This window comes from Magallana gigas, chromosome 1, assembly GCF_963853765.1.
Source record: "Magallana gigas chromosome 1, xbMagGiga1.1, whole genome shotgun sequence".
Lineage (NCBI taxonomy): Eukaryota > Metazoa > Mollusca > Bivalvia > Ostreida > Ostreidae > Magallana > Magallana gigas.
The window spans coordinates 15,912,993-15,940,566 of NC_088853.1; the positions used below are offsets into that span (position 1 = coordinate 15,912,993).

A 27,574-nucleotide genomic window follows, 5' to 3' on the forward strand; every position below is an offset into this window, starting at 1 on the left:
AAAACAGAAAAAAAGTTTAAAAGTTCACCGGGATATGACCTTGGTTGGTCACGTGATCAAATCATGAAGCTGGAAGGGCTTTTCAGAAGATTTGATCACAACCAAGTAATTCCATCAAAAATGTTATCGCTTACCTTTCAAAAAACGAAAATATTGTTTAATCTTTTTTCTTGAAAAATCTTTTAAATCTTTTTAAATTTATTTTGTTTACTGAGTTTAATTTACTTAATGAAAATGAGAATAACAAACTGCCAACCATCTCAGAAATCGATAAAATGAAATACAAATTCAAAGCAGAGCAACACGGACCTCTAAAAAGATAGAGGTAGGATCAGGTCTCTAGGAGGAGTGAGCATCCTATGCTAATCAGTCACACCCGCCGTGTGCTCTTTGTCGTAATCGGGAAAAAACGGAAATGTCCCTGGACAATTAAGTTATTAATTATGGTCTAACAATTAGTATGAAAAAACGTCAGTCAGCATGCGACCAGTGGAAGATTGTTTTTTCTGACAAGGTCGTTGTATCGACCATAGAACTTACAAAAATATGACTTAAAACGAGACTGTTGATAGTCCTGTTTTGTCAACTTGTTTGTCAATAGCTTGCCTCGCCTTAGAAACTGTTCATACGAAGAACATGCCACTGTGTATCGAATTAACTGAGAGACAAAACACCATATGCAGGTGATGAAGGTATATTGCTTCATAAGTAAGAAAAAGATGATATAATTACGATTCAAGTACATTTGTTTGTCAAATAACAATACAAAATACTTAATTATGTATAAAAAAAAAACTACAATTCAATTCATTATAATTCGCTTTTTTATTATTGATTTGATTATGTATGAACACTAGCTATAAATTCTTTTGATGGACTTAAAAAAATAAATTACTTTTTCCTTTATTTAATAAAGAGTCATGCGTTTTGGTATTTAATTGTCTAAGTATCACAATTTGTTAAGAAATATAGTTGATATTCAGTCATTTGAGAGAAATTCTTTAATTGAAAAATATAATGAGCATAATAGATAAGGATTGAAAGTACACCCCCCCCCCCCAAAAAAAAAAGGCCAGAAAGGGTCACACAGTTGCGATTGAACTACGGAAATAACTTGGATAGCAATGAACGGGGAGTAACTCTAAAAATGTTCAGGTGTTTACATTCAGAGCAGGATCGATCATGTTAAGGTCACGTATATTATGTAGTTAAAATAACAAGTAACTTCTTGTTAATAAGGTTTGTATTCCATTCTTATTGTTCACATTTGAGTAACCAACAGTTCGGATGTTCATTAATGTGATTATACATATATATTAAGTGCATTAAAAATTTAGGTACTTTCACTTTGAATGTTGATACTTTTAAAATATAGGGACTTTATCTTGACTGCTAGTTACCTATATCACTTGTTTTAATACAGATTTACTATTTTGTGCGTAGTAATGCATCAGTTTTTACAAATTGTCAAATAATACTTTACAATATCTTGGCAGACAATAAAATATCAAATTGGGTCGATTGTCTATGGTGTAACCATTTTAGGTGTAGTTTCATTAATGATTAAATGTTGTTATTAAAAAATTAACATTCGCGTTCAAAAATGCAGGTTTTAATGTATAATACTTGTTTAAGGATTATAAAAAGGTGTGCATGCGATGTGTTGCATATTTCTTTTCCAAAATACACATTTTTAATTAACCTTTATATTTTACCTAATACAAATCCCTATTTGTTATAGAACAAACATGGATCCTCGCTCTACTGCCCAGGATGTTCACCGATGTGGCCTTTGTGAGACCGCCATATTACACAGCTACTGTGACTTTTGTCATGTAAACCTCTGTAAGCCCTGTATTGGAGAACACATCTCAGACGGATATGACAAACATAAAATAGTCCCATTCCAGGAACGACGATCAACATTGATTTTTCCAAAATGTGAAATGCATCCACAAAAGAACAGCGAATTTCAGTGCAAAGATTGTAACAACATTATTGTTTGTTCTTCCTGTGCTGTATCTAAACAACACAAGGGACATGACTTTGTAGAAATTACAGAAGTATATAAGACAAAGAAAGAAGTTATAGAAAAAGACACAAAAGAGTTGGAAAACAATATTTCACCTACATATGAAGAAATTGCACTTGAAGTGGAAAATCAGCTTGCCAACTTAGATGGGGGATATGACAAAATTAGAACAACAATCTCTAAACACGGAGAGGAATGGCACAAAGAAATCGACATCGTTATCAACAAAGTAAAAACTGAAATAAGCGAGATAAAAGTGAAACATAGAGAGCATTTACAGAAACATTTGAAAGAAGTTAAACAAATACAGTCTTTTATAAAACAAACATTACTGGCATTAAAAGAACTTGAACAATCCACTGACGTATCTTCTACTATTGAATACAGTTCCACAATCAAAGAGTTCAGCAAGATTCCACCAAAAGTTATGGTAACAATGGCAACATTCATTCCAAAACCAATAGAGCCCAGGAAGCTGTACAGTTTGTTTGGACAACTCACTTCATTGTTTACTGCTACAGAAGAAACTGCATTGTCACAAAGCCAACCAAAATCTTCAGTCAGAGAACTATGTGATGAGCCGGAGCTTGTTGCCACAATTAACGCTGGTTATTATGGATTACACAAAGTAATTTGTCTAAATGAAGAAAGAATATGGGTGAGGGGATTGACCGGTGACATCAAGTGCTTTAACATTGGAGGTTTACTCATTCAGACAATCAAAACAAAATCAGGGGATAAGCCTTTCGATATAGCTCTAGACAGTGATGAAAATATACTGTACAACGACCGGAAAACAAGGACAGTGAATAAAATAAAGAATGGGCTGACAGAAGAGTTGATCAGATTACAGGAATGGAGTCCTGTTAATCTGTGTGTCACCTCTACTGAAGATGTCCTTGTTTCCATGTACAATGATAGTAAAACGCGATGTCAAACAAAGGTTGTCCGTTTTTCAGGATATACAGAGAAACAAACGATTCAGTTTGATAGTGAATATAAACCTCTGTACTCTGGGGCAATCACAACTAAATATATTAGTGAGAACAGAAACCATGACATCTGTGTAGCTGACCATGGGGCTGGTGCAGTAGTTGTTGTAAATCAGGACGGAAAATTCAGATGGAGATACTCAGGTCATTTCTCGATTACAAGGAGTAAAACATTTCGACCTTCTGGTATCACAACAGACAGTCAGAATCGTATACTGACATCAGACAGTACTAGTGTCAAACATTGTATCCACATTTTGGATCAAAATGGTCAGTTTGTCCGGTACATCGATACCTGTAATTTGAGGTATCCTGGGGGTGTATGTGTAGACAATAATGACAATCTGTTTGTGTGTGAGGAAGCCAAAGGCAATATTAAAAAAATTAGATATCTAAAGTAGACAGACATAAACTTTTAGGAAAACATTATAAAATTGTAAATGAACATTTTTCAATAAAAACTGATTTTTCATTTGTGTTAATGATCAAAATGATCTGTTTTATGAGTTTTATTGATTTATTTTTTGATTGATTATTGCATGAGTTTTATTGATTACATATTTTAAACTTTTTATTGAGAAATATTAGTTGTTCTTTATTGCCTTTTTTTTTTTTTTTTTTTTTTACAAATGACGTTTAGTCAGTGCTATGCAAAAATATTATACCGATAAAAATATAAAACAGTTTTCATTATGTTTATATTTTATAGAACTTCTATGGTAGTCACGGTGTTAGATAAAACTTTCAAAAACTAAGTAAATGACCTTATTTTTTAGTAAGGGCCTATTCATTTTTTTTAAAAATTTTCTTTAGAAATGTACACTATTTTAATTCTTAATAATGATAATAGTTACGTAAGTTTTGCTTCTAGGGCGGGGCAAAAATTGTCATAAAGTGTGTATGCATATAATGTTAAAAATCTTTTCAGTTTTACATGCAATTGATAGAAACTATTTTACAAGATTAATTTAAATCAATCCCATGCAACAATGACAATTATTGTATCTGTATAAAAATGCCTGTGAAAATTTATTGCCTCAAAAAACTTTCTATATTTGATTAATACCAAGAACCGACGAAGTAAAATAAGTATTAAAAACAAAATGTTTTCTAGTTTGACGAATGTGCGGATTTTGCAATAGCATGGTTGATTTCCAGAAAAAAAAATTAGGGCATACATTGCCTTGAAGCACTGCATTATTATTAGCAATTCCAATGCTATTTGAACAACGTGTAAAATAAACAAAAAAGATGATCTAAATTAAAACTTGAATTATCAAATATAAAATTTGTCCTCAGATATCATACGTTCTGCAAAAGGAGGGGGAGTGTTAATTCAAACTCAAGCAAAAGCCCCATAATCTCCCTGCTATTTCAAGAAAGTGACCACAAAATTACTTTAAATTGTGGTGAACATCATGGAATCAATACCTGTAAAACATTTAAAACACTTACTAATAATGTTTTGCTGTATTACCGGTTATCATATGTTGTATATAGCCTCCTCCCTCCTAACAAAAGATAATCCGATTTGAGATATGTTCGTTATCAAGGTTAATTATATAGAATGAATGACATACAGATAAAACTCTTTGTTTGGCTTTATTCAATACTTTCAGGCCTTTGATTTAAAATTTTGTTTAAAAAAAAGATTTTTAAACAAACAAGTACGCGATCGTGCAGAGGTAGAAAACCTTTCTTCGTCTAATTGTGTGGTGTTTTTGCTTTGATAGATCGTACACAGTGATGATATTAGTTAGACCATATAAATGTTTGATATTTGTACTTATCACGTAGCTTTGCCTACCTTTGTTCATTGGTCGACTAATGATAAACAATGGTCCCAGATTACAAATGAATAAGCACATCCGCATCTCTTTCAAATCCTGGATAACCATCTTCCCGAAATTTAAAAAATACATAAGAGGGCATATATTCGGATAACGTTCGAAATGAAATTATGGAATACATGCCAAATACATAAAACTGTTGAAATTTGGCTAACTTTTTCTTCGACAAGCATTTATAGTTGATGATATTTGTGACGTCTCGAATCAACAGTAAACAATGGGTGATTGGAGACAATGCATGCTCTACAATTGAAAACCATGTGCTCACACAGAGAATTAGTGTTCAAGCCGTGTACATACTAAAACATTGACTGATTTATTTTTGACGTCATCGAATTATCAATTAATTGACGTATTGTTAATTCCCTATTGCAAAGATTGTAGGGACAGTTTTGGGCACCACAACCGTTTAAAAATCTGTGTAGGATTATGTTTATAAGAACAATAGTTATTTAAAAGATCTTCTTAGTAAATGCAATTTTCAATATAAGATATGCCCATGAAAACATCCCACTGAGAAAGGGACATGTTTTACCTTGCAATATCTAGCAAAATCTTTTTTGACACAATATCTATTCTGCTACCTTGCCCAGACATTTTGTATATGCCTCCATCAAGCTAATTTATCATGGTTATTGTTGCTAGGGTGAGCAAGGTGACTCATGAGCCTCTTGTTTTTTAATTGTATAGCTATATTAAGGAATGATTGAATTTATTTAATGAATAAAATAAATCGTGTGCTATTCAGAATTAAAATCATACCACAACATTTCAGTCTAGAATGGGGATGTGGACATTGTCATCCTTTAATTCTTGATTTTTTTGTTATTGTGAAGAAATACGTGATATTTCAAGGGAATAGAATAAACGTATTGTTAGTGGATAAAAAGTAATGTGATGTTACATTCAATTTAAGACACGCCCTCCTGTTGTATGTACGGCATTATTTATCATATCATCATTGTTCATATCTTGAAATCTATGATGCCATCAAAGAAAATAATACTTATTCAGCTGACTCATCTTGAAAGGTTGTGTTGGGGATCGGAGAAGGTTGCTGAATTTATGGCGTCTTGTTAGCTCATAGAGATGAAGTCGAAGGACTTAAGCTATGCTCTCAGCATCGGATTTCAGTTAAAGATAAGTTACCTACCTGTTATTACTTGTCATATTCTTAAATAATTGTATTAATAAATGTATTCCATGCCTTAAAGGGACAATTGCTGTATGGAAAAACAAAGTATCCAAGCTGATAACGAACGTAAACCTCTTCACTCAATCTGACAAATTCCTTACACAGAACAAACATTTAGACATCTGTGTTTTTTCTGACTCAAACGGGCACCACCGATGGGCAGCTCATACTGGTCCTGTCTTTTCTAATTTTTTTTCGATTTGATCAAGAAGGTATAGCCACAGACTGCCAGTGCAGAATCTGGATTCTGAAGAGGTGAGTTCATAATAATTTTAGATCTCAAAGGACAGTTCCTTGTTCTCATCAAGTAGAAGTCAAGTGGCCAAAAAGCGTTATTGCTTACAATTACGTTCTTTGTAGCCGACTACAAACGTAAAATGTTAAACGTCCAACATAGTTCTTAAAAAAAGAACTATGACACTTTCTTTTCTAAAATAAACGAATGTTCTATTTTAAATATCAGATGGTTACGCTGACCACAAAAAAGGTGACTTAATAAAAAATTCATTTTGTTTTCTAAAAAGCACAGTATAATGCACAATTTTAATTTTTTAAAAAATGGACACAATGTTGAATACCATCGTTGTTCAAAAGTCCGTTAATTAAGAGGAAGGTTTTTTGCACATACACGTAATTAATTTTTTTTTAGTTTTCTCTTGAGCAATGACTACATAATAAAATGATCAGATGGCTTATGCTATCTACATCGCTTTTTGTATTGAATTGGATGCAATATTCTAGTCAAAACATTGTTATGCAGGGCTGTGGTCACTAATTATGACGTCATCTCACACGATGCTGTACCCGCCATCCATGGGCGTGGTCAATCCTGTCATGTTGTCAGCAGCCGGTGAACACAGAAAGACAACATAGTCCCCGATCTGTGAGAAAAAAATAAACATTTGCACTAAATATTAAAGATTTGAATTGTATAGATTTTTAAGAAAAAAATCCAGATAAATATGGTTTTTGTTGTAAGAGGGCCGTATATGTAATTTAGCCTAAATTGCATGATATTGAACACGTGAATTTCACGTCAGCCTCTTTGCATAAGATATCCGGTTTAAAATAAATTGCAAAAAAGCAGAATGCTTTCAAAGGTTGGGCACAAGTACCCTATAGCGGAAAAATTCCCGTTTTGCGTAATCATGCATTCCATTACATAATAACTTTGCCCGACCAGTTTAATAAAAATTAGTCGTTGATACCCTCTTTACACTTGTTACTGAAGTTCCATATTTTCTTCAATTTTTTTAGACACTGATAAATGTAGCTTGGATATCGTTATTATGTCATAATGTATATTATGATACTGTCGAATTTTTAGAATTTATGGTAGCTAAGTTCTTGGTATTCTTAGGTAGCACTTCCCCAAACAATTTAGATATTCGATGAAAACAAACTAAGAATGAGTTGACTTTGTTACTGAAACTGAAGACCGGCGCATCCACGAAATTTCTTTCTCTTGGGATAAGCAGAAAACCGTTAATCCACGATAATTGGCCCACAGGAAGTTAAATGACTCCACAGTACCTGTAACATTTAAAATTTTTACATACAAGTACTCTTGCATTAGAATGTCTTTAAATCACTAACCTGTTTTGTTGTGGTGAATTTTTTCGTGGGAAACGTATTCCGAATATTTTCCTTAAAGAAAAAATTGAATTGTTGAAGTCTTAATATTCATTTTTATATCTGTCGATCTACAAGATATATAAGTAAGATATTGAATGCGTTCCGAAAATAAAGAAAATAATGTTTATCTATCAATCTCATATATAGAAATTTAATAATATGAAAAAGAAACAAGAGGCCCATGGGCCACATCGCTCACCTGAACAGCAGTTCCTTGTAACATTACATTTCGTAGCATATGCTTTTTCTATTTTAAAGATTGAACCCCTTTCTGGGGACCCAGTATTGGTCAGAGGTTTATGTTTACAACAAAAATAGTAACATAGGAATAAAATTGTGTAGCACTGCGGTGGGGCCGCACGTACACAGCCTGAAAAACTGAACGTAGAAGAGTTCCACTTCAAGAGGAATAACTCTCAGACTGTACAGAACATCAAGAAAGATAACTCTTGGTTCCACTACATTAAAGTTTACACAATTTTAGGATCCTTGCATAGTAATCTCACAAACTGTAGCATTATAGTTCTCGAGAAAAACTTTTTAAAAACATTTTCAATATATCTTTCTATGTTAAACTTTGAACCCCTCTTGGGGCCACAGTATTAGTCCAGTGCTAAAGTTTTAATTATTTGGAATCTACATTATTTAAGGATGCTTGCATAGTTATCTCACAAGCTGAAGCATTATAGTTCCCTAGAAAAAGATTTTTCAACATTTTCCCTCTATATTTCTATGCTAAACTTTGAACACCTCTTGGGGCCCCAGTATTAGATTGAGGTCCCGGCTTTTATAATTTCCAATCTACACTATTTGAGGATGCTTACATAATTATCTGACAAATTGATGCATTGTAGTTCTCGAAAACAAGATTTTTAAACATTTTCCATATAAACTTCTACATTTAACTTCAAACCAATCTTGGGTCCCCAGTATTAGTCCAGGGGTCACTATTTTAAAACTGTCGAACATTCACTATCCAAGGTTGTATGCATGATAGTAATCTCACAAATTGAAGCATTGTAGTTCTCGAGAAGAAGATTTTTTTAACATGTTACCTTTAAATTTCTATAATAAACTTTGACCCCCTCTTGGGACCCAAGTATTGGTCCGGGAGTCACGATTTTACCAATAAGGAATCTACATAAGCGAAGGATGCATGCATAGAAATTCCACAAACTATAACATTGTAGTTCTTGAGAAGAAAATGTTTAAACTTTTCCTTTATGTTTTTTAAAATGTTTAAATTTTGAGCCCCTTTTGGTGCCCATCAATTGTCCAGGAGTTACGATTTTTACAAATTAGAATCTACATTATTTAAGGATGTATATCTATGCATAGTAATTTCCCAAACAGTTGCATTATAGTTATTGAGAAGAAGATTTTAAAACATTTGCCTTTATATGTTAAAATCTAAACCCCTCCTGGGGCCCCACTTTTTGTTCGGGGGTCACGATTTTAACAATTTAGAATCTTCACTATATATACAACCTTTTGTTAAATATTGGCATTTTTGGTATAGTTGTTCTTGAGAAGAAAATTTTTAAACATGTTTCATATGTAGTTCTATGTTAAACTTTGTTAAACGCCTGGGGCTGCAGTTTTGGTCTGAGGGTCACGATTTCTACAATTTAGAATCTTCATTATACATATCAAAGGCCGGAACTCCCACAAAGCCTCGAGCTGACATTTTCTTTAAAATAGGTATCATTAATTTAAATTTCTTTACCAATTGTCGAATATCAAATAATATCAGACTAAAAATATTTTGCGTAACTATATTAGTACATATTATAGTATTTATTGCCAAGCAGACAACATAAAAATACAGATAAAACATGGGTTTATCAATAAGATTTCACAATAGCCCTCGCCATGCACCGTCCTCGACCAGGGATCCCGCGAGATAGAGATCCGCGCACGCACTGTCTGAGTTAGGTCGTACGTACAATAAGTCCATTACATGTAATACCACAATATGCAACTATATTTTTATATGCAATATCATTTTAACATTACCATGTAATTGTATACTCAGTATATTTCCTTATAAAAGACGTAGTCATGCATTTGTAATACAATGAATCATAATTCATCATGGTTACAATAATCTAAAAAATTTCAAAGTTCAAAAATAAAGTATCTTCTTTCTGCTTTAAACACTCTGAGCAAATTTTACAGGTTCATCATTTGTATACAAGGGAAACACATTAACAGTGTTTCCCTAATTATAATAAAACATACTTTTTTTAAAAATTTAATTCCCGTGTGAAACAAGATTATCTATGGTATGGTTGTTTATAAATAAATCCACACCACGTGCGTTGATCTACCGTTTCTATAATGCTCAACCGAACTAGCTGCAATATTGCAACAAAATCACAAGATAAATTTATCGCTTACATTTATTTTGGAGACCGTGCCCGATAACAAATCAATTTACATATTAATTTTTATTTTTATCGGGCCCGGTATCCAAATTAAATGTAAGTGATAAACTAAAATAATATTTAGTGAATTTTAACACCTTATCGTACATGTATTCATCCGTCATTTCTTGATTAAACAACCTTATATACTTATGCAATGAGTTGTCAATAATCAGGGAGACACAGTTGGGTTTTTGGTGCACAATTTTGTTGAATAAATGGAACAAAAGTCATGAAAACATTTTTCCTATGTATTTCTATGTTAAACTTTGAACCCCGCCCGGGGGCCCAGTTTTGGTCCAGGGGGTCACGATTTTTACAATTTAGAATCTTCACAATATATGCAAGCTTTTGTGTAAAAATTGGCATTTCTGGTGCAGTGGTTCTTGAGAAGAAGATTTTTAAAACATTTTCCTATTTATTTCTATGTTAAACTTTGAACCCCGCCTGGGGCCCCAGTTTTGGTCCGAGGTCACGATTTTTACAATTTAGAATCTTCACTATATATACAAGCTTTTGTGTAAAAATTGGCATTTCTGGTGCAGTGGTTCTTGAGAAGAAGATTTTTAAAGACATGCACCCTATACTCACTGTTTCGCAATTATCTCCCTTTTGAAAAGAGCTGTGCCCTTTATTTTAACAATTTATAATCCCCTTTCCATAAGGATACCTTGTACCAAATTTGGTTCAATGGTTTTTGAGAAGAAGTTGAAAATGTGAAAAGTCTACAGACGGACGGACAAACAGACGGACGGACGACGGACAACGGGTGATCAGAGAAGCTCACTTGAACCTTCGGTTCAGGTGAGCTAAAATAAAAAAAAACGAGCTTAAAAAAAAGTGTTACTTAAAAATTGACCAAATTTACACTTTGTTTACACTGAATTCTGTCGTTGGACATAACCTGACTTAATAGGATGCCCCACAGTATAGAGCTTACCATGCTTTCTTCACGGGAAGCTCCAGTCTCTCTCTTCAATGCATCCAAAACGGGTTGAATAACTTAAAAATAAATATTCTTTTTTCCACAAATATTTTTTGTAAAAGATTTAAAACAAAAGAGGGTGTTGCAAAATAGCGGAATTATACCCAAACGTGGAAAGGGCCTTTAAATATCCGGAACACTTGAAGAGTCATGTCTGTATATAAACACATAATGTAGACGATTATATTTACATAGTGGGCATGTTCCGTATGTAGGCAAAATACACAAACATTTTACGTGCATTTCTATCGAACACAGTAACCACCATTTGATTTTCATAAATTTTAATACAGTTAGGAAGATGCCAATATATTTTGTATTTAATTTTAATCAATATCAGATTGATTTCTACTGTAAGGCGTGTTTATAATATCATTCTTTGTAGCTACAGGATTAACATGACTCCCCAAAACAGTCAGAATTGTAATAATAAACATGCCATGTCTCTACGTGTATAGTATTTAGATAAACGCCTACCTACTGTAAAAGTGGTTATTATGCGTGGTGGAAATTTACACTTGTTACGCGGTAAGCTGAAAACCGCGTTAAATACCCCCGCGCGTATGGTGAAATATTAAATAATTTAGAGTGGTAAATCACGTAAACGCGTATTCGATATCCACAAGTATTGTTTGACCATAGAAAACGCGTACTTTACCACTAGCGTAAATGACCACCAATTAAAGTATTGTTTCTTCGTTGATTCAAACTTTTTATGAATGAAAAATATTACATTGATTGAATAGCTTTTTCCCGATATTCTTAATTTATCTAAAACACTGCTGTGATGTCATTCCTTTGTTCCAGCAGACTAAGACTTTACCTGGTAACAGTCCGATATCAGTGACCCTCAAAAACGGTTAGATATGAAAAAATATCAGTTCTCGGCCCAAACTGGAAACTGTATGATATTCTTTTTAAACAGAACTGTTTTCGGCATATATGCATTACGTATATATATATATATATATATATATATATATATATATATATATATATATATATATATATATATATATATATATATATATATATATATATATATATATATATATTAACTTTTATCAAGAAATATGTACCGGGAGTCAAACCCTATAAAAAAAATTGAACTCAGTTAAAAAGAATTCAAAGTGCGTAACCACTTGACTAATTATATTATGCAAACCGAGGAAATTTAACACAGCGTTCTTAGATTTTAAAGGTGTAAATGTTATTTTTTCCAAAAGTTATCATTTATTTTTGAAAAAATCCCTCGCTGAGACAAAAATCGGAAATGGCGGTTTTCAAGACATTGTTTGGTTCTAATAATTAAGATTAAAGCAATTTTGTTTCAACATTTTTATAAAGCGTGGAATCTGCCTCATTTGTCTGTGTATCAATTTTCAAATTTATTCATGATCCTATAGAAGCTAGAATAAACTTTGTACAGAAATTTCTACACTACTTTTTGTATATTGTACAACATTGCATACAAAAAGATTTACATCGGATTCTTTAACATTGAGTTTTCTATTGTATCACCTTTAGCGACAAATAGCATTATCCTCTCTGTTTCCATATTATGATGATCAGAAAAAAAATACCTTTCCGCTAGAAATTGTTTTTATTAAAAGTTTGATTTTGATATGAAGTAAAATACATTACCCAATTTTCAGGCAAGTAGCATCAGGGGGACCCGGGGGACCTGCCCCCTCCCCATCCCCACTTTTTCCTGCAGCACCAAATTTTCTTAAATTCACATTTAACACCCCCTCCCCACGGATTAGATTTCGAAGATTTTGGAAATGTGCTTTTTTGGCTTCTCAAGATTTTTTGGTTGAGTCTGCCCCCACCCCTTTTAAAAACGCTGCTAAGTGTCTGATTATTAAGATACATGATTTTGTTCCCTAGTTTACATTCGGCAAAATGGTTCATGGATCAGAATGTTTTAATAACAAAGAAAGGTTTAAATGGGAATCTACAAATGCATTCACATATCTATGTTAGTGATAACAATTATATAATATTCTACATATTCAAAGATGAATGTATCTCTTAGCAGCTTAGGTTGATTTATCATGTAGTGCAAGTTTCAACAGTCATTGGATTAACCTCTCGGTCGTGTCCAATTGCCTTTGCTGATAAATCTTGCTGTCATTATTTCAGATTCCACTTGTTTATGTTAGATTAAGTCGTGCGAATTATTGTAGGTCAACGAGTTGTATAAAGAAACGTGTACACATGTATCTACTTGATGTCAGTAAAGGTCGCTATCCCCTAACGACACGAAACCACCACTCCATTAGTGTTCAGATAATAAAATGACTTGCATATTACTGTATTGGAAAAGGGGGCTGTTCGTTTCAAATTCATGTTAAACTTTAAATATGCATTATATTTTATATTAAAATTTAAAAAAAAGTACTTGAAGACAGGACCACCCCCTTTTCTCGATTCAGATTAAAAAAAACAAAAAACAAACAAACAAACAAACAAAAAGAAAAGGAAAAAAACCCTAGTAAATCTTTTTATTCATGTTTGGGGGGTTGCACATGGTTTTAAATCATTTTTTCCCCGTTAATTTTCAGATATTTCAAAGACCACATTTTTATACATGACATTTTAGAAACAGATATATGCTATATTTAACTTCAAATCTATATTTTCGACCGATTTGGTAGATGGAATGGCATGAGAAGAAGTACATGAATAAGAATAAGTTATCTATGGAAAAACACGAACAAAACAAACCAAAAAACTCCAAAACAGACGTATTACACGATATTTTGATTTACAGCGTGTTATAAAAAGAAAAGAGATCCCAATTTTTTTTTTATTGAGGCAATTGTTATTAAAAACTAAATATTTGTTAATTTAGATGGCAATAAATTTTGTTTTGGTTAGTTTATTTTATTTTTTTCGCTATCGTGTCTCCCTTTTGCTCACATGCAGTGTACATCTCCTACCTATAATCTATATATAATTTCCATTTATTACACATGTTACTCTTGTATTGCATTTACAATTTGTATAGAATTGCAATACTTCATTTTCTACTAAGGGAGAAATTAACGATGGAATGACGTGGAGACGGGGCGGGGGCTCTTCTAAAGTATCTGTGATTTATTAAGAGAAAAATGTACATTTTGAAAAAAATTGGGCCAAGCCCCTGATGCAAGCTAGGTCCCTTAATGGTTATATATATTTATTCCAATATTGAAAAAAAGGTGATATCATAGTCACGTACAATGAACACATAGATCTATTCAAATACTAGTAATAAAAAGTAAATTCGGTTTTATTTTTCCCGTTACCGGAAATGTCCGAAAAATTCTAACTTACTAGGAGTATCAACAAAGTACGGGCATATGGCGTTGCAAGTCACCCCGTGCGGGGCCAGTTCCGATGCTATGGCCTAAAAATAGAAGAAGAAAATCTTTTTAACACTGACGAATTGGTAGATTATTTTCAGTTACAGGTATATATTCATGCATTTGTATTTCATTTATCTAAAAGGTTATGCTTCCCTGAATTCTGAAGGTCAATAAGGGAATAAAGATTATCATAGCCCTTAGGCTACTGTATGTTCAATACTGTAGAAGTTTAAAGAGATCACGCGCCTACATAGTTACGAAAAATATGTATTTATTAAAACTGATGGTTGCATTTTAAGGATCCTCGACACCCCGTGACTTTAACTTTTTAATGACAGTACGTCACAACATGGCGATAATAGCACATTGTGAAATAATTTAAACTACCAAACTTTGTGGTATATCTCTGTGGCGCAGTGGCTGTCGCTTCAGTCTACCAAACTGCATGTTCCGAGTTCGAATACTGCAGGGATTTTTATTTTCATGAATAGCGGTAAAATTTTAAATAATGGGATTTTTTCCCAAACAGTTAATTTTTTGGGGGTCATTTTTAAGTCGAGCACATACTAAAAATCCATATCCTTAAGTAATTTTGAAGAATGGGCTTATAGGCAGAACTTTTTCCAGGTGTGTGGAGGACCCTTAACTACTAATATAATTATACACTACATTCATATAATTCCTCATTTTTTTACAGGAATGCTCACATACGTTTTATTTCACATGGAAATTGTACACAGTTTCAGAAAAAAAGCGTATAATCCAAAGGAATTTGGTGTTACGTTAGATTATTGGATTTGTTCACGTCCCCGGATTTACCGCTCTGTGATCTTTAATCAGCTAAAAAGTTAATGTCCTACCTTAGTGAGGCCAACAAGTCCTGTTTTAGAAGCGCAGTATCCTATTGTTAACGGGTAGGAGAGTAGTCCAACAACAGAAGACATGTTGATTATTCGGCCCCACCCTACACAGCCAATCAAAACGAAATTATCAACGATTTATCAATTACGACTTGTCCGACCATTGTTTAGCCATCTATTTGCTATCTTTTTTGTCTGTCTGTCAATCTTCTCTCTCTCTCTCTCTCTCTCTCTCTCTCTCTCTCTCTCTCTCTCTCTCTCTCTCTCTCTCTCTCTCTCTGCGTGTGTCTTATTTTCAAACTGCTCTCTCTTTCGCCTGCGCGCTCTCTTTCTCTCTTTCTCGCCTGCTCTCTCTCTCTCTCTCTCTCTCTCTCTCTCTCTCTCTCTCTCAAATCTTTGCGTACGTGTTTCCATCCATATTTTACCTTTCTTTTTCATGGAAATGGCGAAGTTTTTAGACAGGAGAAATGGGGCCGTCAGATTGATTGCCAGCTCTCTATCCCAGCTTTGCGGAGTTTTCTCGTCCATTGCACAACGCTCAAAGCAGCCTGATAAGTAAAGATGTCTATGACAACCCCCTTTTTATGAAACTTGATATAAATACAACGTATTTGATTAATTTAGTTCATTGATATTATGCACTAAATTATACCATTGTATCGTTTATTACCAAAAACCATACGATTCATAGGTTTAACATTAGTAAAGTGAACAAACATATGTAGATTTTTTAAAAACATCACAATCTTGTATTAGAGACCAAACAGACATACTTGGCCGTCTAAGCGATAAGTAAATTGATTGAAAGCGACTCCATTTTGTATAGAATTCTAACATACGGTATTGTTAATACATTCGAAGTGTTTTTCCGAGCTCTACCGGAAAGGCCTGAGAAGTTGCGATTGAAAGCCCGAGTGCTCTTCATGCACGCAAGCGCACTCACATGCCGAAACATGGGCACCTTTGTAAAGACTATCAATAAATGTTTAAGACATTACGATTTTTTTGAGGTATTATTTTAATAATAAGAAAATTTTGGTATAATTTAGTCTATCGACATCAAAGCTTTTCATCTGCAGCTATTGATTTCCTTCTGTGTTTTATCCTGAAAATTTTCCGATTTTATTCGGATCAAATAATGAAGACACATTTCTTATAAAAGAATATTGGAAATATTATATTTGTCCCTTCAGTCCTTTCTTTGTATAACAGTATATACCTGTATTACTCAGATAATCTCTTATAGTATTCAAAGGAATATTTATCTACGGTGTGTTTGAACATGCAAGTTTTAAGGAGACTCACCGCTTTGAAATCGTCACGATGAATAGGACTGTAAATAAGTCAAGATTGATAAACTTCACTGACCTGCATTGTTTACTAATATATCTATCCCCGAGGGAACTTTGGACGCTATGGTACTGCACAAGTGGTCAATGCTTTTCCTATTCAGTAAGTCACACTCAAAAAAGAGGGCATCTTGGCCAGATCTAAATATAGATGTAAATACATTATTGCAAATATCCATTTCAAGATATATGTATTTGCAATGAACCATTTTATAAACTCTACGCCAAAAAAATAATTATTATTTATTTTCTCTAGCAATTAAATTTACTTTTCTTTGGTCGGAATTAATTCTTCTTGATTAGTTGTTTGAAAATTTTGTAACTCACAAGGGTCCTGATTTCGTGTAATCTTTCAAAAGTTCACAACAATACAGAGATTACTTGTATAGTAAATAAAATAATGCTTTGTTTCACAGGCACGTAGCATCGTTTTTGAAAGTGTGGGGGGGGGCCAGACTCATCCAAAAATTCTTGACAACCAAAAAAAAAAAATGTTACTTTCCAAAATCCTAAAAATCCTAATCCGTGGGGGGAGGGGGGGGGGCTCATCAAAAAAAAAAAATCTCCAGGATCCTGAAAATCCCAATCCGTGGGGGGGGGGGGGGTGGAATACTTTCAATTCAATCTTCAATTCCACTGTTTATTACCTTATTTTCAATATAATTTTTACAGGGTCACAGAAAAGTGGGGGGCCAACTCCATGTTAACTAAATTTTTTGTATGTAAATTCAAGAAAAATCTTTGCTTCTCGAAAAAGTGGGGGGCCAGGCCCCCCCTGCCCCCCCTAATGCTACGTGCCTGTTTCAAAACTTGTAGCGGGAAAAAAGGAGATTTTCCTGCAACAAAAATCCACGAAAATTATACTTAGAGCACTCCACACAATATCTCATCATATCTGTACTCTGGACACTGGCTTACATTTCTTTGATTTTCTCCATGTTTTGTTTGACGGTATCTGACAGAATTCGGTCGGTGCCCACTATTCTACACCCAGCCTCAGCTAATGACACAGCTAGGGCGGACCCCATACCCCCGCCAAACCCGGTGACCAAAGCGGTTCTACCTGTCAGGGACATTTTCACCTGAAAGAGATTTAACTAAGGTGCACGTGAACATAGGTAGCAATAACGAATACAGATGAAAACAGCAATGGCGGATCAAATCCCTCCGCCAAAACCGGTAACCTTAAAAAAAATAAAGGTTTGTACGAGATAAACAGACATTCGTGGATAAAAAAATAGTTTGTTAAAGAGTAGGTTTGGGGATGGAGGGATGACACACATAAGTTATGATACAATTCAAGTGTACCATTTAGGGGGTCAGCAAGATTTCAGTATCCGAGAACAAGGCAAAGCACAGGGAAATAGGTTTGCTTGAAGGGAAATGGAATCTTGCTGACTCCCTCGATGGTATACTTTGTTTAATTATTCCGCTACAATCAATTAACCATGCAGAAAAGTTAAAATTGATATAGTTCTTCGTGCAACCGACAAGTTATAACTTCAGAATAAATAGATGTCAAATTTAATTTCATGTGACGATATCGATGTATTGTGACGCATGCTATATTATACGATAAAAATGAAAAAGCATAGCTGATCAAAATTGACGTTGTAATATAGAATTGAATTATATAGGTATGAATATTCATGATTTTATTCGGAATATTTCGGGACTTTTCCTTTGGTAAGCAGAAATGACTTAGTGTTCCGTAAGGTATGTATCAGTTCATTGAGCTGACGCACTTTTTTGCAGGGATTCAGTTTGTTTTGCATGGCGATTTTCAAGGAATCAGCATAATATACCGAATTACTCGTGTATAGTGAAAATTAAAGAATTAGTCAATCGACATTGATATTGCAAAAATATATTTTTTGAGAAATATTTTGCATTCATGGTTAATGACGTTATTAAAATGAAGATGCATTTAAAAAAATCAATATCCTAGTGGATTACTAAGAATGTAATAGATAATAACATTTTGGTATTGAAACAGGGTCAACAATTACAACCTCTAATTGAGCTCTATTGACCTCCAAAGTCGACCTTTTCATCGTTATCGCTGATAAAATAAATCGTAAAGTAATGGCATGAGGTACCAACTCTTTGTATATGTAATATCTAACTACGAGGGTTGTCCCAAAATAATGTAGACAAGAGACATAATTTATATTCTGTTCACTGCAATTTCATTAGACTTCTAAGTTTTCTTCAATGACCCTTTGGCAAACAATGCTGAAAACTTCAAATCTGTACTTTATTTATTTCTCGAGAAAATGAATACTTAGTAACAACAAGTTTTGTCAGGCGGCGCAATGTGCGACGTCGACAATTTCCAGTTTTACGTTGTTCCTAAACCCTCCACATCGTTTACGATATCATTTACGTTTTATTTCCGAAAATGTCTTAGAAAAAATAATATCTTTAAACATGTACCCAGCATGTACATTCAATATATATTTCTAGTTTTGATTTTTTTTAAAAATATTTTTTAAGTACAAACGATCTGTCGGCTCCAAACTTGTCCTGTATTACTTGTTGTCTAACGTCCGTCTTACCGAAATGTGTCGTTCAACATTTTGACGTCCATTGATATCGTTCGGGGTTTCTTTTTTCCACTTATTGTCATCATACTTGTTCAAATACTTTGAATGTTGTTTAACTACTTATTCATAAAACGCATTTCTCATCGATTTTGTTAATTTCATTTACTTCCAAAGCCGCTTAGGATTTATTTCATGGTCTTTACAAAATTGTATCAGTTAATGCTGCGCCGCCTTAAACGCTGACAACGTCATTTTATTACTAGTTAACTTTTTAACTTGTTACAAAACGCGCTATAAAATATTTAAAAGTTTTGTTATAGCCAAAACATTTTCTGAGTAAATAATAGAACTATTATCAAATATCAGTGTATGTTTTATTTGAATTTTTTTCATTCGAAAAGTACTGTTCCGCCCAATTTTCAATTTATTATGTTGATTTTAACTTGTTGTTTTTGACATTGCGCCGCATGTCGAATTTCTGATCTAACATGCTTCCATTTCACTAACTTAATCTCAAACGATATTCGATTTTAAAACATTATTTGAATGCAAATTTCTTGTACCCTTTGTGGCACAAATTTCATCTTCCCTTGTATTCGATTAACTAAATAACGCCACTTGTCTACGCTATTTTGGGACAACCTTCGTACTTATGATCATCAGTTTAATCAGAATTCTGACAGAGATAAACATGTCGTTCAACAAACTTATCTTGACAATTGACACAGATAAATGCAAGGTATCCTACCCATATTAGGACCAAATTTTTCTCACCTTGAATATTCTTTATGAATGAAATATTCTGGTGAAATTTCAAAGCATTTTAGTTTATTAAAATAAAAAAATTAATACTAGGAATATTAATATGATTATGCTTTGATCCTTGATGCAAATTGATACTTGAAAATTATGTCCAAGTATACTGAGTATTAAGCCCAAATTATATGTAATGCATCCAGATTCATTAAATCTGGGGATATTATGGATCGAATACCTTGTTTTTTTGTTGTTGTTGTTGTTTTTTTTTTATAATTTATTTCTTTTTCAAAGAAACAGACATGCAAAACAGACATTCAATCACACACACACACACACACACACACACACACACACACACACACACACACATGAATAAACACTGAAATGTATTATTTTGTGGTTACTTGCTTACATGGGAAAAAAATTAAGTATAGAAAAAAAAATATTCATGATACAGTGTAATAAAAATAAATCAGATATCAGCAGCCAAGATATCTTTCCAACTATCCCATAAGTTTTCAAAATATTGTAGCATACCAGTTTGTATTGCAGCATATCTTTCAATATTGTATTTTAGTTTTAAATGACATAGGAAACCAATCAAACATGGAGTCTTATTTGACATAAGACAACAAAAAATATATTGTTTCATATACAGAATTATAAAATTAATTACTTTGTTATGAAATGACAATGGAAGTTGGCCAAGTATAATATAAGACATATTAAATCCAATTCTTTCAGAGGTCTTTCTAAAATGTATAAACTAAGTTCACTCCACAGGGTATGTATTTTCTCACAGGAAATAAAAACATGTATAATTGTTTCCACATTGTTTTTACAAAACCCACATGTGTCAGTATTTTTGATATTGATTTTTTAAGGTAGTATCCAACTGGAAGAATTTTATGTAAAATTCTAAATTGAAGCCATTGTACAGAAGAATCGTTGGTAGTTTTAAAACAAATCTTAAAAATATCATATACAGTGAGATCTTCAACATTATAATCTGTTAGATCTGTTTTCCATCTGGTTACAGCAATTGGAACAACCATATTTTCGTTCAAAACATTGTAAATAATTTTGTACACTTTTCATGGATTATGATTGTTTGGAAAAAAAAATGGTATACATGGATTAGGATTTCTTTGAACAGAAGTCCTGTCAATGTTAGACATTTTAAAAAACTTAAAAATTGCTGATTTAACACTGTTGATTTGCATTATACATATATTCTTGAGATTGTATTTACATTTAAATTCTTCAAAACTTAAAAAATTACAATTTTCATCATAAAAATCTTGTATGACCTTTACACCATTCTTGTACCAGGTTTTTATGAAAACATATTTATTTGCTATGAGTATTTTTGAATTGTACCATACCGGAGAATTTAAAAGATTATCTTTTGTCTTTGGGTGATCAAAATAGGTAATAAAAAAACATAACCATTAATTGAACACATCTTTCCAAAAATCATTCTTTACCTTGTGTAAACATTCAATTACAAAACTATCACCAAAATCAAACAAATTCTGTAAAAACTCATTTCCATAAATGGTAAATAAAAAATCCATCCATGGTTTGTGTGATTTTGTAAGCCTTTTTATCCATGAACATTTAAGAGATATTATAAAAGTGTTAATGTCAACCATTTTCAACCATCATGATGAATAGTCCCGTGTAATGACTGATCTCTTAACTTTATCAATCTTAGATTTCCACAGAAATTCAAAATTTTTTTTATTAAGGTATGAAATTGTTTCTTTCTCTGGATTTGGTAGTGAAATGTATAAATGATTTAGTTTCGGTATGAGCAAACTTTTAATAACAGTAATTCTTCCAATGGGAGTAAGAATTCGTCGTTTCCATTGCTCTACCAGAGCTATAATTTTTGGAAGTTGTAAATTATAATTCATATCGGCAATAATATGAAGATATACTGAGAACTGAATTCCTAAAAGATTGAATGTTGTTGACCCCCAATCCAATTTCCATCTTGTGTGATGATACACCTGATCTAAAAAACTTTTTGATCCAATCCAAATAATCTTTCAAAAATATTTTGAAGGTTTTTCGCCTTCCTCCATCCAATGGGCACGAGACCTTATCATATGACCAAAAAACTTTCCGAATACTTTAATGTGGTATGGGACACCTTTTAATAATAATGTGGATTAAAGTAAATTATAAATAGAATACTTTCACCGTTTTAGAACTTTAAAATTTTACAATATTTAAACACAAAAAAGCTTGTAAAAATATCTGGAGAGGTAATATATGTAAAACTCCCAGCAGAATTCGAACTCATGACTTGAAGATTCTTAGTAAACAATCTTACAAACGCTGTTAGATGATCGTATTGTAAAATTACACTTCATTTTATTGTTTGTTTTGATAAACAATACGTCACAACATGGAGGGGTCCCATACCACTTTAAACATCTTATTATTCAACCCACCTTAAAAGAAAAGCATTTAAACCTTAAATAGATAAAAAAAAATAATCGTACTTCAAGGTGTAGATCGCGCAAGCACAAAATAGATAAGCCACAGCTGATAAAGTAATTTCTAGTAAAAAAAAAGTTTGCAGCATTCATCTTACGTTTGTACATGTATTCCTTTTTTTCGCTTGCGCGATCTACAACTTGAAGTACGATTATAGACATAGCTTGCTCACGAGTAAGTACGTGTTAAATGTCTGTATAAACTTAAATAGTTTATAAGTAAATATCGTTTTGAAGGTTAAAATGATTTTTTAAGGTAGGGTGGTTATTAAGATGTTTAAGGTGGTTTGTAGCACCTCCATGTTGTGACGTATTGTTTATTGATTATTTGTTTTTTCGCTTTCGAGTAAATCGCTATATTTTGCCGATTCCTTGAAAATCGCCGTAAACTGACTATGTCTCTGCAAAACGAACACCGACCAAAGTCTGTCAGACAGCGTCAAACAAAAAATGTATGGTTGTCTTATTTCAATAATCGTACTTCGTATTTATGGTAAAGAAGTTTAATCCTTTCTTCTGATTTTTTTCCCCGATTTTATATTTAACTCATCTTAACAAGCCGATCAAGGCAACTCATTTTGTTTTTATTCAATACAATGCATGCTCCCATTAACTAAAATCATTAATTCGTTTTTTCATCGAAGTGGTAGCTTTTATTCAAAACCGTTATTTGTGTAAAATATGCTGTAACCTTTACTTTTAGAGATGTGATAGAGTTTATTTCTACAGAAACTGATAACGATGCAATAAATCCATCTTTTGTTGAACACCTTTGTAAAGAGATATACATGAAACCCCAACAGTTATTCATTCCGATCATACACATAATGAAAAACATAGATTTAAAGATTTTAGGCTGATACCACTTTGTTCGTATGTTTGTTAGGTGATCAATTATACAATGCAATGACTCTAAAATCTCTAATAATTTCAATAAACGTATGTTAGTAATATTTATTTGGTTACAGAAAAAAAAATAATTGAATTGCCGTCGTTCTTATATAAGCGTAAATTTGTTTCTTGTGCAGATTTATATGCATAGAGAAAAACATTACTTATATTACTTAGACATATTGTAAACATATTTATTTTTAGATACAACATATACTTATTCCGATATTTAACCCCTATGATTTACATTAATTCTGTGATTCAATTTAAAGTGTAAAAACAAATTATTTTAGATTGTTTTAATTATTTACCAGTTGTATGAATGCGTTTATGAATACGCTTAGTCTAAATAATTCAAATTGACTCCGCTTGAGTTTAAGGAATTAAGTCGTCCCCAAAACTTTTTTTAACATAAAGAAATAAATGCATAACATATTGACATCGGTTCTTGTTATATGCGTCGTTGGGATGTTTAATACTGAATGTTTAAGATTATATTAATATTATAAATTATGTACATTTGTTTGTTAAAAAACAATTTAAAAAAATACTCTATTATTTTAAGTAATGTATAATTCATTTCTTTTAAATTATTAGATAATTTGATTATGCATGTTTCCTAGCTATGTATTCGATTGATATGCTTGAACAATAAATTTACATCTGTTTTTTTTTAAATTATAAATCATTCGCCCTGATATTTAATTGTCTTAGTATCTTACTTAGATTCTAGTGTCTAAAAAATTCTTTAAAAAGAGAGAAAATAAAATAAAACCTGCTAAGCAACCGAATCTTCTCAAGTAATTCTGGCAGAGCTTTGGTCTGAAAGGCCAAAAATGTTGCAATTGAACTGCGTAAAGAACTTTTTAAAGGCCTGAGAAGTTGCAATTGAACTGCGTAAATAACTCGGACAGCGATTAACGGGGAGTAACTCTAACACATTTTCAGGTGTTTACATTAAGAGCAGGATCAGTCATGTTATGGCCACACGTAGAATGGAGTTAAAATAACCTGTAACGTTTTGCAAATAAGGTTTGTATTCCGTTCTTAATACTCCTATTCACATAGCCAACACTTCAGATGTTCATTTTTAAGATTTTATCATGTATCTTGAGTGCATTAGAAAATTAGGTACTTTCACTTTGAATGTTGATACTTTTAAAATAAAGGTACAAATAACCTTACTCAACTTAATTCAATACAGATTTACTATTGATTTTGCAGTAATGCATCAATTTGACAAATTGTTTAATATTTTTATCAATATCCTGGCAGACTAAAAATTATCAAAGGGGGTCGATGGGGCATCCCCATTTTATGCATAGTTCGATACTAATTAAGTGTTATTTTATTTTTATAGAACAAACATGGATCCTCGGTCTACTGCCCAGGATGTTCACCGATGTGACCTTTGTGAGACCGCCATAGTACACAGCTACTGTGACTTTTGTCATGTCAACCTCTGTAAGCCCTGCATAGGAGAACACATCTCAGACGGATATGACAAACATAAAATAGTCCCTTTCCAGGAACGACGATCAACTTTGATTTATCAAAAATGTGAAATGCATCCACAAAAGAACTGCAAATTTCAGTGCAAAGATTGCAACAACATTGTAATTTGTTCCTCTTGTGCTCTATCTAAACAACACAAGGGACATTACTTTGTAGAACTTGTAGAAGTATACAAGACAAAGAAAGAAGATATAGAAAAAGACACAAAAGAGTTGGAAAATCATATTTCACCTACATATGAAAAAATTGCACTTGAAGTGGAACATCAGCTAGCCAACTTGGATGGGGGATATGAGAAACTTAGAACAACAATCTCTAAACACGGAGAGAAGTGGCACAAAGAAATTGACATAGTTATCAACAATGTAAAAACTGAATTAAACGAGATAAAAGTAAAACACAGAGAGATTTTACAGAAACATTTGGATGAAGTTAAACAAATACAGTCTTTTATAAAACAAACGTTACTGGCATTAAAAGAACTTGAACAATCCACTGAAGTATCTTCTACTATTGAATACAGTTCCAAAATCAGAGAGTTCAGCAAGCTTCCACCTAAAGTTATGGTAACAATGCCAACATTCATTTCAAAATCAATAGAGCCCAGAAAGCTGTACAATTTGTTTGGACAACTCACTTCATTGTCTACTGCTACAGAAGAAAAAGTATTGTCACTAAGCCAACCAAAATCTTCAGTCAGAAAACTGTTTGATGAGCCGGAGCTTGTTGCCACAATTAAGACTGGTTATTATGAATTATGCAAAGTAATTTGTCTAAATGAAGAAAGAATATGGGTGAGTGGATCGAACAGTGACATTAAGTGCTTTAACTTGGAAGGTTCACTTCTTCAGACAATCAAAACAAAATCAGGGGAGGATCCTTTCGATATAGCTCTAGACAGTGATGAAAATATACTGTACATTGACCGGAAAACATTGACAGTGAATAAAGTAAAGAATGGGCTGACAGAAGAGGTGATCAGATTACGGGGATGCAATCCTGTTAATCTGTGTGTCACCTCTACTGAAGATATCCTTGTTTTCATGTACAGTGTTAGTAAACTACGATGTCAAAGAAGGATTGTCCGCTATTCAGGATATAGAGAGAAACAAACGATTCAATTTGATAGTGAAGGTAAACTTCTGTATCCAGGGACAAGCTCAACTAAATGTATTGAGAACAGAAACCATGATATCTGTGTAGCTGACTGTGGGGCAGGTGCAGTAGTGGCTGTTAATCAGAACGGAAAATTCAGATGGAGATACACAGGTCATTCCTCGGTTACTAGGAGCCGACCATTTCGTCCTTTTGGTATCACAACAGACAGTCAGAGTCACGTACTGACAACAGACCGTGACAACCATCGTATTCACATTTTGGATCAGAATGGACAGTTTCTCCATTACATCGATACCTGCAATTTGAATTTTCCTAATGGTGTATGTGTAGACAACAATGACAATCTGTTTGTGTGCGAGGAAGCCACGTGCAATCTTAAAAAAATCAGATATCTTAAATAGACGGACACACAATTTTAGGAAAACAATTTAAAATTTTTAATGAACATTTATTAATCAAAAGTGACTTTTTATGTGTGTTAATAATTAAATATTCTGTTAGATCCATTTACTTTGTAGGTTGATTGCATAAATTTTATTGATTACATAGTTATAGTTATTGTCAAGATCATTCGATTATTTAGTATATTTCATTATGTTAATTTTTAATAATACCTGAACAATTTGCATGTTACAGTAACTGTTATTAAAATTAATCTCTTAAAAATTCCCTGGCTGTTTAAGAATATTCTCAGTACTTGTCATAACCAACAGCAATTATCAGTAACAACAGTAAAATTATCAGTAAATATCAGCAGTTCTCGGCAATAACAGTACAATGTCAGTAAATATCAGAAATTATCAGCAAAAATGGTACTTTCAGTACTTTTAGAGCCAGTGGGCATGTTCACGAAGCTATCTTAAGACTAAGATATATCTCAGACACCACTTAGGACACGTCTTAGTCCTAAGTCAATTTCTTGAACCCGTCCTATTTTAGGACATGTCTTAAAAAATATCTTAACTTTAAGACATCCTAACAGGTGTCTTAACTAGTAAAAATGGCAAATTGCCTCCCATACTTGCTTTTTTGTGTTGTTTGTCGTTACCGTCGAAAGTTTCGAAAACAAGACTCCTTTCCATTTCTCCACTTCTTTGAGAATGATTTGATTATCAGCCTCAGAAAAGTTAGGATTTCTTTTTTTTGATGACATGGCTATGGTTCACTCGCTTAACATGTATAATGTAATGAATAGGCACTTGACAGAACTGGACGCACGTGTAATTTAAGACTGGCGCGAATTAAAACCAATTACCAATATCATTGGCTGATCATACAAAAACATGAACAAGGTACACGTGCTTTTACAAGTGTATGTTGACTGCTGTGTGAACCATTCATTTACATACATTAGCTCTTCCTAAAAGTATTTATTTACATGTTAAAATTCCATAATATTGAAGTCGATCACTTACATTTATTGGATTAAAGGCAGATAAAAAATCCAAAAGAACAATAATGTAGTGAATGTTTCACAAGAAATGGCTCTCTCTCTCTCTCTCTCTCTCTCTCTCTCTCTCTCTCTCTCTCTCTCTCTCTCTCTCTCACACACACACAAGA

The 27,574-nt window shown here is 32.8% G+C and overlaps 3 protein-coding genes across 5 annotated transcripts in view; 2 read left to right on the plus strand and 1 right to left on the minus strand.

Moving 5' to 3' along the window:
* The first annotated feature begins 1,139 nt into the window (after window positions 1–1,139).
* Window positions 1,140–3,518, plus strand: LOC136275330 (uncharacterized). Its single transcript, XM_066084155.1, has 2 exons — window positions 1,140–1,239; window positions 1,742–3,518. The coding sequence occupies exon 2, from the start codon at window positions 1,749–1,751 to the stop codon at window positions 3,423–3,425; it is 1,677 nt and encodes a 558-aa protein (XP_065940227.1). The 5' UTR covers window positions 1,140–1,239; window positions 1,742–1,748; the 3' UTR covers window positions 3,426–3,518.
* Window positions 3,519–6,570: 3,052 nt separating this feature from the next.
* Window positions 6,571–27,574, minus strand: part of LOC105345591 (D-beta-hydroxybutyrate dehydrogenase) — a 53,756-nt gene continuing 32,752 nt past the window's right edge. Inside the window, exons 1-9 of one of the 3 annotated variants that reach the window (XM_066084193.1) lie at window positions 24,156–24,192; window positions 17,596–17,759; window positions 16,697–16,818; window positions 15,754–15,876; window positions 15,329–15,432; window positions 14,437–14,509; window positions 11,071–11,132; window positions 7,666–7,716; window positions 6,571–6,950 (exon numbers count right to left, since the gene is read on the minus strand). In XM_066084193.1, coding sequence (XP_065940265.1) covers window positions 6,858–6,950; window positions 7,666–7,716; window positions 11,071–11,132; window positions 14,437–14,509; window positions 15,329–15,432; window positions 15,754–15,876; window positions 16,697–16,818; window positions 17,596–17,753 — 786 coding nt within the window. In that variant the 5' untranslated portion in view covers window positions 17,754–17,759; window positions 24,156–24,192 and the 3' untranslated portion in view covers window positions 6,571–6,857. Of the gene's footprint in view, window positions 6,951–7,665; window positions 7,717–11,070; window positions 11,133–14,436; window positions 14,510–15,328; window positions 15,433–15,753; window positions 15,877–16,696; window positions 16,819–17,595; window positions 17,760–24,155; window positions 24,193–27,574 lie in introns of those variants that run through there. The other 2 variants (XM_066084188.1, XM_066084191.1) reach the window with 2 other exon arrangements.
* LOC136273165 (E3 ubiquitin-protein ligase TRIM71-like) lies at window positions 24,302–26,515 on the plus strand. Its single transcript, XM_066077352.1, has 2 exons — window positions 24,302–24,412; window positions 24,741–26,515. The coding sequence occupies exon 2, from the start codon at window positions 24,748–24,750 to the stop codon at window positions 26,413–26,415; it is 1,668 nt and encodes a 555-aa protein (XP_065933424.1). The 5' UTR covers window positions 24,302–24,412; window positions 24,741–24,747; the 3' UTR covers window positions 26,416–26,515.

What these genes read in the sequence shown, in the direction of transcription:
- LOC136275330 (XM_066084155.1), top strand. Translation starts at nt 1,749, where the DNA reads ATGGATCCTCGCTCTACTGCCCAGGATGTTCACCGATGTGGCCTTTGT.
- LOC136273165 (XM_066077352.1), top strand. Translation starts at nt 24,748, where the DNA reads ATGGATCCTCGGTCTACTGCCCAGGATGTTCACCGATGTGACCTTTGT.